At 46.0% G+C, this 11,629-nt stretch overlaps 1 protein-coding gene across 1 annotated transcript; it reads right to left on the reverse strand.

The window, feature by feature from the left end:
* Positions 1-419: 419 nt before the first annotated feature.
* On the reverse strand, positions 420-4,842 carry LOC119280639 (probable polyamine transporter At3g13620). The gene is made up of 2 exons (XM_037561432.1): positions 3,919-4,842; positions 420-1,088 (listed from the first exon to the last, which is right to left on the reverse strand). Exons 1-2 carry the CDS (start codon positions 4,808-4,810, stop codon positions 559-561), a joined length of 1,422 nt encoding a protein of 473 aa, XP_037417329.1. The 5' UTR covers positions 4,811-4,842; the 3' UTR covers positions 420-558.
* Positions 4,843-11,629: the final 6,787 nt, after the last annotated feature.

An 11,629-nucleotide genomic window follows, 5' to 3' on the forward strand; every position in this document is an offset into this window, starting at 1 on the left:
GTGGGGCATGCACTGATGTGCTGCGTAGGTCCGTGGTGATCATAGTCATAGTGTCATGCTTTGCCTGCTGAAAGTCTGATTAGAAATGCTGCAGAGTGGTCGGTTATCGTCACGTGGTACTTGCAGGCTTCCAGCGAGCCAAGATTACGACCTCCATGAAGCCATTGCATACTGGACGAACGGAAGACTCCAAAGGAAGAGAGGCATCAGCCATTGCTGTTGAAGGTATCTCCAATCCGCAGGGACTATATATAAGTAAATAGGCTGTCTCCACTAATATATTTCTCTCCAGATGCAAATATGTCATCACAATAGTCAACCAAAGGGTCACCTCAGTTTGCAACCATGCATGGGAAGAAGCACATGCATTTTCATTTCATTACTCAACTTATATACTTACAAAATAGTTTAGAACTATACAATAATCATATGTACTTTAAGGGTCAATTCCCAAATTATCAATTATAATATTCATGTTCGACACACCCGAATATCATTCAAATATATTACAACCCTTAGCAGCAATATGTGTGGTACCATCTTATTCAACTGAAACCACTAAACATTGTTGAAACTAAGCAACTTCTTGACTCTACACATCCTCATGACACCGTGCCACCCAACGCCGAGTGTGGTCAGCCCCGCGGCGATGGCGAGTACCCTCCACCCGGCCACCACACACACGTAGGCGAGGAACGATAATGGCACAATGCACATGACGACAAGTGCGGGAACTGGTAGCGGCACGCTGTAGGGACGTTTCTGTGCAGGATGCCTAACTCGGAGCCATAGAAAGGATGCGAACTCAAGCAACGTGCCGAGGCCATACATGAAGTTGGATGTCGCTATGACGTCGTCGAACCCAAGGAAGGAGAAGGCGATCGTTATGACGGTCGATGCGGTGATGGCAACCCATGGGGTCCTAGTGCGGGCGCCGCGATGGGAGAAGATGGTCGGGAGGAGGCCCAGGTCTGCCATGCCAAGGAGTTGAAATGCACCGCTGCTCATCTGGGCCTCAAACATGCCTATGGAGGAGATCACTGCGCCAGCCCCCGTCCAGTACTTTAGCCATGGTCCCCCGATGATGCCTGTTTAGACAGCAAAGTATAAATCAGTAGAGAAATAAGTATTAGATAAAAGGACTTGGTTGAGACCTACATTGGTCGCCTCGATCGGCCTGGATTGATTACAGCACATACATGCATGCCATTTTTTCTGCCTCGAATAATCACCCGAGGAGAGAGCATCCCGCATCTATTATGTTATGTTTTGTTGGTTATATAGCAGTTCACAATTTTGGAAAACTAGAAGATAACCCTCACATTGTCATGAGAACACATGCATGTATTTGCATGACTTATGAAGATTACTGAGATGGTAGGCTGGTTGTGTGGCAAACATACGACTTGTTGATGTGGATAGGTTGCATGAATAGAAAAAAACATGTATTGAGTTGCATATATTACAGAACAGAAGATATGCACTTGAAGGCAATAGGGTTTTCCTTTAGAATGGACAGTGTACCACCTTTTCTTTTGACGAAGGGTGTTTAACTAATTTGTAATAAAGCATCAAGGGGATACAAACAAATGATCACACTCTCTACCTCTCCACGGTTAACACACACACACACACACACACACACACAAATGATCATGCTGGCAAAGAGCAAAATCAATCAATACTGAAGCTATGCCTAGGAAAAGGAAAAAATGTAAAAAAAGACAGCAACATTGATCCTTGTCAATCAGCTACTAACCCAAAGAACAAAATGCAAGCACACATGATCCGAATATGGACACAACCATGTGAACTGAAACCATGCATGCACCAACGAAACATATTGTGGAGCATAGGCTTATGGGCACCCCCTTATCTAGCCATCCAATTCTGCATCGCAATTCGTGCTAGAACTTTTCTCTTTTTTATTTCTCCCATATAGTTCAACATATGAACTTCAAACTTTTCAGCACAACAAAACATTATAACTAGAATGTGGGGAAAAAAGTTTCAGGTTTTTTCGTGCATCATAAATACTAAAAATAAGATTTTTTTTTAATTAAACAAATCTCATTTTCTATAGTAACAAAAAAATCTGAAAGTTTTATCCCATATGTAGTAAGAATGTTTTGTTGTCCTGAAAAGTTTGAAGTTCATATATTGTTTTGCTTCGAAGAAATAAAAAAGAGAAAGTTTCATGTACTAAGTTAGTTGTGTAGTATGGATCTCAAAACAACATTGGAGGATAAGGATAAGAGGTGTCCAGAAACCCGAACTCAAACCAAACCGCAACGATGAACCACCATTACCTGTCGCCGTGTGCCATCTCCATATCCTAGTCATCCAAATCACGACAACGGAGGGACAATGAAATGACTGTTGTAGCGCAAACCTCCTAGCAACCATGGGTCTCTTCAACCAAAACCCTTTCCAAAAAGATGCCCCTAGGAGGGTACACCAGCGCACAGTCGATGTCATCGCCCAGCCCAAGGGAATCGGGTCCTACGGGTTAATGTAGCCTATGTTCAGCTATATGGCGCGTAGCCAAGTTGTACCCTCACCATTGTTGTACCTTGTACTTCCTTTGTAGTCAAACTTCATAAAGTTTGATCAAGTTTACAGAAAATAAAATAAATATTTATCATAAAAAAATTATATCATGTGAAAGTACAATCAATAATGAATCTATTGTTATTGTATATGTTAACAATTTTGTTTACAAACTTTGTCAAAGTTTGACTTTGACCAAAACTAATACGGCGGAGTAAATAAAAACGAAGGGAGTATCTCTCTTCTACTTCACCCGTGTAGCCAGTTTTGCCTCCGGCCGACACCTCTAGAGACTCTCCTTCTCCTTATCGCTAACAATTACACCATCACCTTGCTGCCACTGTCAGCCACCACCAGTCTACCACCATTATTAATCCAGTTTTGTTGGATCCAAGACGGAAACGTGAACAGAGGCACTAAGGTGATGTCTAATCTCCCCATCAGACAAAGGTGATGTCTAATGTCCTTAAATAATTTCTGGTTGACCACCATACAAAAATTTCTCCAACTTCTTTTTCACTGCTCGTGTCAAATTGCATGATATTGTGGCGTTTGTTTCAAAATGGGCATGACCTATGATGTGATTGTGATGTGGGGGCTTGATAGGCATGGTGTGAAGTGTGACGTGGGCCCGGAAAATGCTTTCTTTTGGGATCTTAAACTACCAGGTGTTTCATGTCTCCACAAGACCTTAATATACTCCAAACTGAAAGCTACAGTACATTTTTCTAAATTTGTGAATTACTGTTCATCATGATCTCAAATTGCAAGGTTTGGTGCAAAAAATGTATGACACGTCTCGCAAAAATTCTGCTATTTGTGCGAAAAAAATCTGATTTTACTTATGCAAGCCTACATAGTACGCACATTTGATGAAATTTTTTAATTAAAAATTAAATATTATTTTAATCCGTACTAGATACACCGTACTCACTCCATCCAAATATATAAGGTTGAATACACTTTTCATCAATTGCCTTTGACTACTGGTTAGAACAGAAACAATATGATGTATGTTATAAAAGCATACAGTCAAATTCGTATGTGAAGAATTTCTAGCGATAATTTTTTTTATATCATACCTCCCATATTTGGATCAAAGGCAACATCGAAAAATCTTATTAGGTTCCATATTTGGATCGAGGGGAGTGCAGTTTATTAATACTATTTGAAATTGTAAAATGGGAGAAATATCATCCTGAGACCATAAATTTCGAAACTATATTATATACCACTCTGTCAGTGAGAGCAACATGCATGGTGCATGCATCTCTTAATAATCTCCTCAATTAGTGAAATGATTTGAGAGCGAGTGATGGTAGCCAGTTTAATGGCGAATCACGTAAGGTCATAAGCCTTTGTACGTACCTGCGGCATCTGCCAGGTAGCCGTTCACCCACGCATCCGGTGATGCGTTTGTGGCGCCGATCGCGGCCATGAGCGGCAACAGGTAGCTGACGGCGATGAGAACGACCGCCGCCGCCAGGGCCCGCGGGAACGTCCGCCCCGGCCGCTCTACCTCACCGGCCATGGTGCTCGCGCTGTCCCAGTAGTTGAGGTTCCAGAACAAGGTGTTGAAGAAGAGCCTCCAGTCCTTCTTCCTCCCCTCCACCTGCGACGCCCACCGGCGCGGCCGTAACTTGGGCACCGCCATCGCCGTCATCAGCACGAACGGGGCCAGCGACACCACCCCGAGCACCATGGCGCCCCACCCAACGACGCTCAGGCCGGCGTAGTTCAACAAGGAGAGGAGCAGCGTCATGCCGATCACCGCGCCCGTGCGCGCCCTGCCGGGCTCCGCAATCGCGGGGGCCACGCCGCCGAGGTAGTCGGCGACGAGGGCAGGGTAGGCGGCGATGTTGATGGTGATGCTGAGGTACTTCCACGTGCCAAGAAGCAAACCTGCGAGCGGGCCGAAGGCATGGTCCGCCCACAGAACGAAGCCGCCGTTGCCCGGGAAGGCGGCAGCGAGCTCGGCAGTGACGAGCGACTCCGGGACACCCCACGCCAGGGGAAAGATGAGGAAGCCGAGCAGAGTGAAGAGCGGCCCCGCCGCGCGGACCGCCTTCTCGGAGCCGTATGGGCCGCCTGCCACCTCGAAGTAGATCAGGAAGACGAGCGGAATCAGGGTGATCTTGCGCTTGGGCTGGTGGTGGGACTCGGATGACATGATGGTGCCATGTAGTTGTGGATGTTCATCCTGTTGTTCCTGAGTATGTGTCTGTGGTGGTTGTTTGGTCATTACGATTTCTCGAGTCATGGTGAGTTTACTAGCTAGAGTGTCGAGGAACAAGATAGCCAGCTAAGCGCACGTGCCCATCATTCGTGTGGGCTGTTATATAACTTGAGGAGCTCAAACGGATGTGTAAGAAACACCACACAAAAAAATATCTGGCTGAGCTATCTTTTCATTAGTACTGTATATGGTGGCCGGCCCTATCCTTGTCCACATTCCCATCCGGAGTAAACAAGGGTTGGAACTTGGAACACCCCACTTCCTCCCCTCCCGGTCGCTCCCGCGAGCGACGCAGATGATCAACACAACCAACCAGCCTCCGAGCCCCTCCCCCCACCTCCCCCATCGCTGCCGCCGGCTTGCGTGGAGGGGTGAAGCCCTGTCTGTGTCAGCGGCGGTGGGGCGTATCTTCCCTTGCTCCGACAGTGGCTGGCAGGGGCCGGCGAGCTCGAGTGGAGGCGTAGCGATAGCAGAGGAAGCGGCGGCAGGCGGCAGCGGTTGGACTGGTGCTTGGAGGCGGTGCAAAGGGCCTTGTGATGGTGGTTCCATCGCGTGCAACGGGCAGTCATGCCTGCTTGTACTGCTCCGGATCTGTGGTGGTGGCCACTGCCAGGATGCGCATCGGCTCCCATGCGGTGGGTGGCCAGTGCTAATGTGGAAGGCCGCCATGTCTGTCCGCGTCGGCGGTGGGCTGGCGGCGGGCATGGAGCTTGCTCCGCGGATCTCCCCGTTCGCCACTTGGAACGGATCTGACGGTGACGGGCCCCTCCCGTGTGCCGCATCCGACCTTGCCGGTCTACGCGGCAGGCATCCGTGTGCTCGGTGGTGGCGGCGGTTAGGGATGGACGTTGGTGGGTATAGGCCGGGGGAGAAACGCTTGGTCAGCTGGTACGGCCACGATGTCGGCGGCGCTCCGGCGTCTCTCTCCTCTGGTAGTGGCTTCGAGGTCCTTGCCCCACCCTCTTCCTCCGCGACCTGGGTGAAAGCCCAAACTCTGAGATTGGGTGGTGATAGCGCGCTGGCGTTGTTGCCCTTCTTGAAGGCGCCACCTTTTGCCGGCGGAGTGGTGGTCGAGGCTTCGCGGGAGGCGTGTTGCCTTCTTCAGAGATGCTCCTGCTCGGCTACTTTCGCTCGACGTTGATCCGGGCTGCGGCAGTGGCGATGTATGGGCTGTGGCGATGTGAGGTGAGGTGGCCATGCACTACACCACAAAAAAACTTTAGGGGCAATCAGTTGTTGGGAGAGGTTAAGAATAGACTCGGTACGGACAGAAAATAGCGGGCACCCGACTCTGCCCTAGCGCCATCTCCCCAGGAGGCGGCCGGGGCGGCGCGAGCCTCCTCTCTCCTCGCCCACCATCGCCCACCCTCCCCCCTCCCCCCCACCCCCACTGACGGGCGGCCTGCATCTGGCCCGGGTGGTGTCGGCTATAGAGGGACCTCCCGTACTAGCGCGCGGTTCCTCTTCCCGGGGCAGGGGGCGGCGAAGGTGAAGCTCGGCCGGTGGCGGTCTGGCGACCTTGAAGCGGTGGCTAGCAGCGGGCGCGGTGGTGGAGCTGCCCCTTGGAGGTGGGGTGGATTGCTGGTGCGGGGTGGTCGGCGGCGCGCCCCGACCTAGATCTGGGCCCTTAGGGCCCCATGGTTCCTAGCGGGCTGGCTCTGGTGCGGCCAAGATGCCTATTGGTACGTCTCCAAAGTATCTATAATTTTTGATTGTTTCATGTTATTATAGTCGTAATCTTGGATGTTTTATATACATTTACAAGCAACTTTATATCATTTTTTCGACTAACCTATTAACTTAGTGCCCAGTGTTAGTTGCTGTTTTTTCCTTGTTTTTGAGTTTGTAGAATATCAGTAGCAAATGGAGTTCAAATTCCACGAAACTTTTTGGAGATTATTTTCTGGCACTAAGAGAGCCTGGAAGCTTCGGGAGGGAACGAGAAGACGAACGAGCGGCCCACTAGGCACGAGGGAGAGCCAGGGGCCTGGGGCGCGCCCTGGTACATAGTGGGGTCCACAAGCCTCCGCTTGACCTAACTCCACCTCTATAAATACTCTAATATCAGAAAACCAAACCTGGAGTCTACAAAATACTATTTCCGCCGCCGCAAGTTCCAGATCCACGAGATCCCATCTAGAGGCCCTTTCCGGTACTCTATCGGAGGGGGATTCGATCACGGGGGGCTCTACATCATCCTTGCTGGCCTCTGATGATGCATGAGTAGTTTACCACTGACCTATGGGTCCATAGTTAGTAGCTAGACGACCTCTTCTCTCTATTTGATCTTCAATACAATATTCTCCTCGGTGTTCTTGGAGATTTGTTTGATGTAATGACCTTATTGTGGTGTGTTTGTTGGGATCTGATGAATTGTGAGTTTATGATCAGATCTATCCATGAATATTATTTGAGTTTACCCTGAACTCTTTTATGCATGATTGTTATAGCCTCGTATTTCTTCTCCAATTTGTTGGTTTGGTTTGGCCAACTAGTTTGATTTATATTGCCATGGGAAGAGATGCTTTGTGATGGGTTCAATCTTGTGGTGCTCAATCTTGGTGACAGAAAGAGACATGGCATGCATGTATCATTGATATTAAGGGTAAAAAGATAGGGTTTATTTCATCCGTGAGTTTATCTTGTCTATATCATGTCATCTTGCTTAAGGTGTTACTCCATTCTTCCATGAACTTAATACACTAGATGCATGCTAGATAGCGGTCGATGTGTGGAGTAATAGTAGTAGATGCAGAATCGTTTTGGTTTACTTGTCTTAGACATGATGCCTATATACATGATCATTGCCTTGGATATTGTCATAATTATTTGTTTTTTCTGTCAGTTGTCCAACAGTAATTTGTCTACCCATCATATGCTATTTTTATGAGAGAAGCCTCTAGTGAAAACTATGGCCCGGGGTCAATTTTCTATCATATATTAAAACCAAAAATACCTTGCAAAAAATTTCTTTTATTTCTTTTATTTTGTATTTTTGTTTGATCTATCTATCAAAAGCTATATCTTTTAATCTTGCTCGTAAACGTTGAGGGATTGACAACCCCTCTACGCGTTTAGTTGCAAGTATTCACTACTAGGGAAAAGCCTAGCAGCAGCGCGGGTTTTAGGCCTATCAGTAGCGCGTGCTGGAGCGCTACTGGTACGGCGCTACAGCTAAAGGTTAGCAGTAGCGTGCCTCAACCCACGCTATTGCTAAATCGACTTAGTAGTAGCGCTTTTCCAGAGGAGCGCTACTGGTAATTAGTAGTAGCGCTTCTCCCTGCCCGCGCTACTACTATTATTTCATATTTTATTTCTTTTTTATTTCATATTGTATTCATACACCTTTACACAAGTTTTCATACAACGGGAATTTAGAGATTGTTTTTACATCATAATGAGTTATTAAATCACGGAGTGAAATAACCGTGGACTAGTTTCAAGTGGATGTCCATCCACTGGAAACTAATCCGCGGTTCTTTCACCCAATGATATAATAAATATCATCATCATCATCATATCATTAACAACTTATCATCATAATACATCATTGTCATATAACACCTCCTCAAGATCATCGTTTTCATCAATGAGGCATCACATAGCAAATTGGTCACTAGTCGTAATCAAAAGTACTCCTCATCATCAACTCTAACACATTGTACTAATAAATATATTGTACCTCATAGGACCTACTACATTCTCTTAGGACCTGCTATATTCTCTAAGGTAAAATAGCAAAAAACAAGATAGCTCTTGACTCTCCATTATGGAGAATGGAGATTATCCTGTCTCCAATTCTTGCCTTTTGCTTAATGTTACTTCCAAGAACCTCCTTGTGAATGTCCAAACATTTTTTTCGTTCTTTGATTAGCATGTGTTCACCGGTTTTAGTAATCCGATATGCATAGGTGAGATCCGTAGGTTGACCTGACTATATGTTCAGAACTGCAAGGCGACCATTCTGATACATCAGATGAGGCACACAATCCATCGGGATTTTCTGTTGAAAAACATAGTAATAACTTTATAGTTAGCAATGATGTACTAGTTTAGAAGTATGCAAAAGATGCATGGATGTCGTAATAGTAAACAATCTTACCAGGGTATCTCCTTAGAAGTTACCGTGGTTCAACACGTGCACTAGTGGCACGTATTCAGCATAATTTGGAGGAGTTCGATAATAGTAATAACTTCGTAGTTAGCAATGATGTACAAGTTTTAGAAGTATGCAAAAGATGCACGGATGTCGTAATAGTAAAAAATCTTACCAGGGTATCTCCAGAGAAGTTACCGTGGTTCAACACGTGCACTAGTGGCATGTATTCACCATAGTGTTCAACTAGTTCAACTAGTTCTTACTAAATACATCCCGAATAATTGCTTAAACTAAAAAAATAACAACAAATATGACATGTTCAACTAGTTCTATTAATTCAACTAGTTCTTACTAAATATAAACTTACTATGAATAGAAAAAACTAGTTCTTCCTAAAAATAAAGTAGTTCAACTAGTTATATTAATTATCTTACTAAAAATACATTAGTTCTATTAGTTCAACTAGTTTATTAATTTACTTACTAAACTAGTTCAACTAAAACTAAACTAGTTCAATTAAAACTAAACTAGTTTGTTAATTTACTTACTAATTATTTTAAACACTTACTAAAAACAGTAAAAATAAACTACATTATATAATAGTAAAAACATCTACTATTAACCATACTGCCCTAGTTAACTAGTACCATCACTACTACTAATTAACATCTACTACTACTAAAAATCATTATCTATGAACCCTAAATTAACATCTACTACTACTAAAAAACATCTAGTACTAACTAAGCAGATAGAAAGGGGTGGGGGAGGGGTGGGGGGCTTACAGAGAGGGGAGATACGGTGGCGGGGAGGTGCTCGGCGACGCAGAGGTAGGGGCGGCGAGGGCGGGCTCGGGATCGGGAGGCGGCGGTGCTGGGCGGGCTCGGGCGACGGCGGTGAGGTCGAGGGCGGCGACAGTGAGGTCGAGGGCGGCGGCGGTGAGGTCGAGAGCGGCGGCGGGCGGCGGCGGTGAGGTTGAGGGCGGCCTCGGGCGGCGGCGACAGAGGAGTAGGGGAACAAGGAGAATGGAGGACTTAGCAAAATTTTGAGCCCGCGGGTGGTTAAGTCAAACTAGCAGTAGCGCACTTTAGTAAATGCGCTATAGCTAACGTAGCAATAACGCGTTTTACGTAAAAACGCTACTGATAAGTCTAAACTTAATTAGGTGCAATATTTAGCAGTAGCAAGTTTTGAAAAAACGCTGCTACTAAGTACTTTAGCAGTAGCGCGTCCAGGGAAGGGCGCTACTACTAAATCTAGCCTAGAGGCAATGCCGGGGCAATTATAGTAGTAACGCTCGTTTCATCTAGGGTGCTACTGCCACTGCATTATTAGTAGCGAGCTTTCGTCAAGCACGCTACTGCTACTTAGCAGTAGCGTTTGTTTTTAAACCGTGCTGCTGCTAAGATTCTGTGTATAAGGTTTTTCCTAGTAGTGATTTGTTGTTTGTGTGCAGGTGTTATTTACGTAGTGTTGCTTGTTTTTCTACTGGATTGATAAGCTTGGTTTCATAACTGAGGGAAATATTTATCTCTACTATACTGCATCATCCTCTCCTCTTCGGGGAAATCCCAACGCAGCTCACAAGTAGCTGGAAGAATTTCTGGCGCCCTTGCCGGGAAGATGAGTGCTTGAAGGTATATCTTTAGATCTTGCAATTGAACCTTTTAATTTCTTGTCATCCTCAGTAAGACACACACACCCTAAACAAACTTAAAAAACCTAGAAACGGAGTCATCGCCTCCTCATCTTCCAGAGTATGACACAAACCCTAACCAAACTCAAAAAACACTTAGAAATGGAGTCATTGCCTCCTCGCCTTCCATAGTAGAAAACAAAACCTAATCGAACTAAAAGAAAACCTAGAAACGGAGTCCTCGTCTTCCTCGGTAGGACTCAAACTTAACAAAATAAAAAAAACACCTAGAAACGGAGCCCTCTCGTCGGCAAGGGCCGGGATTCATCATGCCTCCATGGCTTTAAGTCCACAACAGATGAGGCTGATCGGCGGTGGCGGGCGTCGACTGGAGGCAGGGGTACTCCTAACGCATGTGCCCCCCTTGTGTATAAAGCGATGGGGTACTAGTTGGCTTTTTATTGAAAACTACAGATGGTGTGAAACCGAAACATATAGGAGCATGATCACTCGCGCATTGGACTCTTCTAACTGTGATTGGAGCTCACGCAACTAGGGCCAAGGCTAGATTGACTGAGCGGGCTTTTGGGCCACTAGACTCGGGCTCTGTCGGACTGGTGTACGCCCGTTAATAATGTTACCAGTTCGAGCAGCCAATATGGACCCGAAGCATATGTGGTACAATCCTATTTTTCATCGGGCTTGCTCGGATAGACCGAAACAAACATGATCAGTGCTGATGTTCCTTGTCATCGCGGTCACCACCAGCCCCCTATTGAGAAACGTCAAAGAAAAAAAACATTGGCCTAGGATTAAGATCACATGATCACTATGAAGATGCATACAAGGTAGATCGAATTGTTACCAACTTCAAGTTGCAGCAGAAGAAGAGTTGGTGTGGGTCAAACTTGAAGTCCCCGAACCGTCCAACGATGATCCCTCGAACAAAATATCAAACGAACAATCTCCCTATAGATTTCACGCCTACGTGATTGATGATATGACAACGCTTTGCCGTCTAGAGCTTTGCGTCGCCGAAGAATTATACGAGTGTGAAGATAACCACAAGGGGCTTCTATTATGAGAAACTAGAGAAAACTAGACCAAG

Source organism: Triticum dicoccoides, chromosome 3B (genome assembly GCF_002162155.2).
Source record: "Triticum dicoccoides isolate Atlit2015 ecotype Zavitan chromosome 3B, WEW_v2.0, whole genome shotgun sequence".
In the NCBI taxonomy this organism is placed as follows: Eukaryota; Viridiplantae; Streptophyta; class Magnoliopsida; order Poales; family Poaceae; genus Triticum; species Triticum dicoccoides.

Bases quoted from the DNA above. Each gene is read 5' to 3' on its own strand.
- LOC119280639 (XM_037561432.1), bottom strand. From the start codon at position 4,810: ATGACTCGAGAAATCGTAATGACCAAACAACCACCACAGACACATACT. The intron at 1,089-3,918 runs GTACGTACAAAG...CTGTCTAAACAG, and splicing joins CTACCTGGCAGATGCCGCAG to GCATCATCGGGGGACCATGG.